Source organism: Pristis pectinata, chromosome X, assembly GCF_009764475.1.
Source record: "Pristis pectinata isolate sPriPec2 chromosome X, sPriPec2.1.pri, whole genome shotgun sequence".
Classification (NCBI taxonomy): Eukaryota; Metazoa; Chordata; class Chondrichthyes; order Rhinopristiformes; family Pristidae; genus Pristis; species Pristis pectinata.
The window spans coordinates 5,691,802-5,698,630 of NC_067450.1; the positions used below are offsets into that span (position 1 = coordinate 5,691,802).

At 45.6% G+C, this 6,829-nt stretch overlaps 1 protein-coding gene across 1 annotated transcript; it reads left to right on the plus strand.

Moving 5' to 3' along the window:
* The first annotated feature begins 1,340 nt into the window (after positions 1–1,340).
* Positions 1,341–4,321, plus strand: LOC127566855 (tubulin alpha-1C chain). The gene is made up of 4 exons (XM_052009343.1): positions 1,341–1,493; positions 2,691–2,913; positions 2,998–3,146; positions 3,234–4,321. The coding sequence occupies exons 1-4, from the start codon at positions 1,491–1,493 to the stop codon at positions 4,206–4,208; spliced, it is 1,350 nt and encodes a 449-aa protein (XP_051865303.1). The 5' UTR covers positions 1,341–1,490; the 3' UTR covers positions 4,209–4,321.
* The last annotated feature ends 2,508 nt before the right edge of the window (positions 4,322–6,829 follow it).

Consider the following 6,829-nt stretch of genomic DNA (forward strand, 5'->3'; position numbering starts at 1 on the left):
TAAGGTGAGAGAGGGCAAGTTCAAAAGAGATATGTGGGGCAAGCTTTTTTTTACACACACAGAGAGCGATGGGTGCCCGGAATGTGCTGCCAGGGGTGGTGGTGGAGGCAGATACGATAGGCATTTAAGAGGCTGTTAGGTAGGCACATGAATATGCAGGGAATGGAGGAATATGGACACTGTGTAGGCAGAATGGATTAGTTCAGTTATGCATTTAATTAGTTCAGCACAACATTATGGGCTGAAGGGCCTGTTCTTGTGCTGTACTGTTCTACGTTCTACTATTTTAAAGACAGGTAGAAAAACAATAAAAAAACAAGCAAACACAAACTGTAAGCTTACATACCCATACAATCTGTATTATTCTCATTATTCAATACTGCAGACAAATCTTCTCTGGAATCTCTGGAATTCTCTATCCCGGAGGGTTGTGGAGGCCAGATCACTGGAGGTATTTAAAGAGGAGGGAGGTAAATTTTTGAAAGACCAGGTAATTGAGGACTATTTGGAAATGGGAAAGATGAGGAATTGAGGGCTGGGGCAGAGTATCAAGTTGAATGGCAGGATAAGTTTGAAGGCCCGAGTGGCCAACTTCTGCTCCTACTTGTGCATCGTAAACAAGGAAAATACCACAAAATATTTGGGGAAATTTGTTTTCCTGATGGACTTAGAGTCACCTAAAGTCTCGAAGTATGTTTATGAGAGGCTTAGATAGACCACCGGTATCTTTATCCCAGGGTTGAAATGTCTAATACCAGAAAGCATGCATTTAAGGTGAGAGGAGGTAAATTCAAAGGAGATATGTGGGGCAAGTTATTATTTTTGTTTTACACAAAGTGGTGGGTGCCTGGAATATGCAAGATACCTGGAGAAAAATCTATGCTATGAAAAGTTAGCTTTACACATTATCACTAATAAATTTACAAAAGCCTGATAGATTGCAAGATGTAAAATAAAGTGTAAACGTTTCTGAAGACTCAGCAGTGAAGTTGATGCAAGATGTGTTGGAAATAATCTCACCCTTTTGGCTGAGCATCTAAAGTCAAAAAAATTATCTGTTTCTGGGATCTTGGCGCTTAATTAATACTGTAAAGCAGCAGCAACATGCAGCAAGGAGAGCAGGAAAGCTCCGCCCTCCCAAAGCTGCTCTTCACATGATGCCACATTTCCTTTTTGAGTCATTTTTGTTTAAAAATGTGATGAAACGACCAATTGCACCGCCCACCACACCTGTCAGTCAAACCCCGTCCGCCCCACCTCACAGTCGCTTACGTAGGTGTAGCCCCGCCCCCTTAACGCGACGTCACCGACTCTATTAAAGCGGCCGCACCCGCGCGGAAGACCCAGAGATCTCTTACAGCGACTCCTTGCCGTCAGCTTGTAAGAGCAGAAGCGGCGAAAAGAAAAAGCGCAGAAGCGGCGGCGCAACGGCATTTAAGTCGTTTTTTTTCCCTTCTTGAGAGAAAACATAGTTTGAAAGAGCAAGAAATATGGTGAGTCCTGCCCCACTGCGAAAGGGGAGCGGGAAAGTAATTTTAAGTGGGTGACTTTTGGTTCCCAATTTTATAATCGGATCCCCCCCTTCCCTCTTAAAGTTATCTTCACTTACCCCACCCCCCCCTTGAAGGTTCGCCTGTTCTCTGCGCTCTTCGCCCCTGGATTCGCCGCCTGGTTTTTCCCGCCTTTTTTTTCTGTCGCTAACGGTCCCCGTGACCGACCGACTTGGGAGAAGTTGGCGCTAAAAGGGGCGGAAAATCGTGTGTTGGAGGATGGGGGTGGGGGGGGGGTTGGAGAAAGAGTGGGCGAAGGTAACTCTGAGTTTGCCTCGGTTTTAAAGCAAAATCAAAAACTTTTAAACGGAAAAAGCGGTCTCGGAGGTGCGGCGCCGCTCCCTTCTCTCCGCCCAGGAAGTTGGGACGTTAAGATGGTGGCGCGCGGTGACGGTTGGGGTTGGCCCCAGCACGAGGCGGCGGTTGAACGGCGGCGCTGATTGGCCACGAGGCCAACTGCCGCCGCACTTCAAAAGAAAATCCGTTGGTGCCGCCTTGTTAAAGTGAAACCTTGTCAATTTCAGACGCTGCGATTTCAGGCTGCGCCTTGTCTGACCCGCGATGAGTTTTTTGAAGCGGTCAGCGGCTGCGAGGTCGTTGCTAGCTGTAATTTAGCGCTTTGACTGCTTTTTTTTTCCGCCGGAGGATGCCCTTATCTGGAGGGATGATGTAATTAGCAGCCGGTCACATGGCTGGTGATTTGGCAACTGATGAGATCATGAGAACTGACTTCGATCTGCAGGGAGAAGTTGCTTTTCCGTGCTGCTTTACGTCCCAGGCTCTTGGGATCAAAGGTTAGGTCACGCGGAGCACCGCAGGGAATTTTCTTTTGTGAATTCTTGGTGACTACCCCACAGTTGGCTTGCATGCCTTATGCCCGTGTGCGATTAGCAGACTGCAGGTGGGTATTAGTTCAGTCAACAAGACCTAGTTCAGGCATTGTAGAATGGTTATTTGCTTTAGTTGGGATTCCTTGTACTTGCTACTATTGAAGCACTTTTTTGATTTGTATTTTTCAAGATGGTGTCCTTGCATTTTAATTTAACTTGTCTGTCATTGGATTTCCCAGGTTTGTTTGATTCACTTTGAACTACAGTCTGGAATGTACTAAATCAACACTTCCCCCCCCTTTTTCCACAGCGTGAGTGTATCAGTATCCACGTTGGCCAGGCTGGTGTCCAGATCGGCAATGCCTGCTGGGAGCTGTACTGCTTGGAACATGGCATCCAGCCTGATGGTCAGATGCCCAGTGATAAGACCATTGGGGGTGGAGACGATTCCTTCAACACTTTCTTCAGTGAGACAGGAGCAGGAAAGCATGTTCCCCGAGCTGTGTTTGTGGACCTGGAACCAACTGTGATAGGTAGGTGTCCACCTGTTTGTTCCATCACCTCCATTGATTTAATAACGTGTGGCAGCGTAACTGAAAACACTTGTTCTTTTGCAGATGAGGTTCGTACCGGTACTTACCGCCAGCTCTTCCACCCTGAGCAACTCATTACTGGGAAAGAAGATGCGGCCAATAACTATGCCCGTGGTCACTACACAATTGGCAAGGAGATCATTGACCTGGTTCTGGACAGAATCCGCAAACTGGTGAGTATTTGCTGCGGATTAATTTCCAGTCATCTGCCCTAGATGTATTTGGATGCAATTAACTAAATGTACACTTGTCTTCCACAGGCTGACCAATGTACAGGTCTGCAGGGCTTCCTGGTCTTCCACAGCTTTGGTGGTGGCACCGGCTCTGGTTTTACATCGCTGCTGATGGAGCGTCTGTCGGTTGACTATGGCAAGAAATCCAAGCTTGAATTCTCCATTTACCCAGCTCCCCAAGTGTCTACAGCAGTAGTAGAACCCTACAACTCCATCCTAACCACCCACACCACCTTGGAGCACTCGGATTGTGCTTTCATGGTGGACAATGAAGCCATCTATGACATCTGCCGCAGAAACCTTGACATTGAACGACCCACTTATACCAATCTGAACCGTCTCATTAGCCAGATAGTGTCCTCCATCACAGCCTCCCTTCGCTTTGATGGTGCCCTGAATGTTGATCTGACTGAGTTCCAGACCAACTTGGTGCCGTATCCCCGTATCCACTTCCCATTGGCCACCTATGCCCCAGTTATCTCTGCTGAGAAAGCCTACCATGAGCAGCTGACAGTAGCAGAGATCACCAATGCTTGCTTTGAGCCAGCTAACCAGATGGTCAAATGTGACCCACGCCATGGCAAGTACATGGCCTGCTGCCTCCTTTATCGTGGCGATGTGGTGCCAAAAGATGTCAATGCAGCCATTGCTACTATCAAAACCAAACGTACCATCCAGTTTGTGGATTGGTGTCCAACTGGTTTCAAGGTTGGCATCAACTACCAGCCTCCCACTGTGGTACCTGGAGGTGACCTGGCCAAGGTACAGCGAGCTGTATGCATGTTGAGCAACACCACAGCTGTTGCTGAAGCTTGGGCTCGCCTGGACCATAAGTTTGACCTGATGTATGCTAAGCGTGCCTTTGTTCACTGGTATGTTGGTGAGGGTATGGAGGAAGGAGAGTTCTCAGAAGCCCGTGAGGATATGGCTGCTCTGGAGAAGGATTATGAAGAAGTGGGTGCTGATAGTGCTGAGGGTGAAGAGGAAGGAGAAGAGTATTAGATCCTAGTTAACACTAATGTTGTCCTGTTTGTTTCCTTTTATTTGTATTCTAATTCTGTGCCTTGCTATTCTCCTGTGAAACATCTTTAATAAAAGTTAAAGCTTTGAAATGACTACTGGTGTGGAATCTCTCAATGCAAATACAGACTACATTCTCATCTTGATTCTGGAGTAGCTTTAAATTTGAGGCTCTCTGGTCTATTCACTGAATCATTGTGGGAGGAATCATTCTGTGCATCATAATGGGGTTTGTATAGACTAATTGTTTTATAAAATGGAGGTGTAGATGGCCAGAATCATCTTCCCACTGGGTGTTGAATACTAGGGGACATATTTTTAAGGGGGAGGGTTTACCCCACATGGAGTGGTAGATTCTTCCAGTGCACTCCCAGGATTGGTGGAAGCACGCAGTGGTGTTAAAGAGGCTTTTAGATAAGTGCACAAATAGGGGAATATGGATCATGTGCAGGAAGAAGGGGTTAGTTTAATTTGGCATCATGCTCTGTACAGGTATGGGCTGAAGGGCCTGTTCCTGTGCTGTACTGGTCTGTGACCATGCAACTTAACATTGGGACCATGCCGATGTGGGATAAATATTCTGCCTGTATGCAGATGAGTTAATATCACAAACTTGATCGCCTAAATGTGGTTGCTATTTAAATTGGGTTTGAAAATTATGAAGTGCATCTCTTCTAAACGAGCAATACTTCCTAAATCAAACATGCTGGGGAAGGAATCAACTTTAGTTAACCTACGATGGCTTTAATGGTGGATGTGGCACTGCACACTGGCAAGGTTTTTAAGGCAGAGAGAAAACTTGATGCTCTTTACCAGCTGATTGAATCATGCAAAATTGACCAATTTCAGATGGACTCTGCTGAGGAAGTGCTTTAGTTCATCTGTGTTTGGCACATTTTCTCCTAAAGTATCTGAGATTTTGTAGTATATACTCAGGAGAACTGCTGTCAGTGCAGATGGGTGATGACCACTCCAAATAATACAGGAGAGAATGCCACTGCCCCCAACCCAGAAGGAATGTAAGTAATTAAAAGGCAGCAAAATCTGCCAATGCTGCTGGAGCAGGAGGCTTGTGTTTTGGAGTTCTCATTGCTGCTACAATAGGCTGAGGTATGTTATAGCATACTTCATTGCTTCCTGTTTTCCCCTAGCTTCATCCTCATTCTCAATGTCCCCATGTTTGATGTGAATTCCCTTGCCCACATCCCCAAATTGTAGCACTGATGAATTCCCAGCTAGATGTGCTTCATTACTTGATGTTCCCTGTAATCAGTTTCTGAATCATCTATATTTGCTGCTTAAGTTTTAATGTGAGCTGTAAAGATGTTAACCTTGACAATGATTCATCTGCAGCAGCAAGAAGTGTTGCCAGGGATCTAGGATTTAAAAAAAAACTGGCATTGCTATTTTAGGAAGCTCTATGATGTGGGGTAAAAGTAATATTAAATTTCTACAAAATTTGTTCAGAGTCAGTAAACTATTGTAGAGGCATTCTAGTAAATGATTTATTCGAACTGTTATATATAAATGGCATTCAAGCAGATTTAGAAATTCATATAATAGGGCCTTTCATAGAACACAGCCTTTGGAATGAGCATGTTATCTGGTTGCTGAAAATTATCAGCTGGTCTTGATAACGGAATGAGGTATATTAAAAATTTCTGTGGTGACTCAAGGGACTGCAGATGCTGGAATCTGGAGCAACACACCATCTGCTGGAGGAACTCAGCGGGTCGAGCAGCATCTGTGGGGTGGGGGAGGAATTGTTGACTTTTCAGTCAGAGAACATCGACAGTTCCTTTCCTCCCATAGATGTTGCTCGACCCACTAAGTTCTTCCAGCAGATAGTTTATTGATCTAGTTTTCTGACTTTTTCTGTTGACACTGAAGACACTGTCTCATGCTGGGAGACAGTCCCACAACACGCTTAGCTGATTTCACCTGACTCAAACGAACATTGTTTTAACATTGATCTCAAACAAGCAGAAGAGAGAGCCTGCAGAATTATCATGGTCTGGGAATCTGACCTAGGGATTGCACAGGCTGGTTCCATCAATGTGACAAAATTGTATAATGGAAAGGAAGCAATGGTGCTGATACGTCAAACATACTAGATATGCTCGTCCTGAAGAACAAAACCCAATGGAGAGGAAGACTAACAGCTGTTCCCTCAGGGAGTCGAAGATGGCTTTTCCTAAATACATGAGAATTTTCAAATTAAAACATTATGCAAACTTGTAAGGCAGCTCTTCACATGTGAATCCATCAGTGTCATTGATTGCATCTGGTGCTCCCAGTGCGGTCTCCTCTACATCAGTGAGACCTGACACAGATTGGGGGAAATCACTTCGTCGGGCACCTTTGCTCGATCCGCCGTAACAGCCAGGATCTCCTGGTGGCTAGCCATTTCAATTCCACTTCCCATTCCCACACTGACACATCTGTCCTCGGCCTCCTCCACTGCCAAGTTGAGGCTGGATGCAGATTAGAGGAACAACACCTTGTATTCCGCCTTGGTAGTCTCCAACCTGACGGCATCAACATCCATTTCTCTAACTTCCGGTAACCACCCCCCTCTGTCCCTTTTCTATCCCCTTATCCCA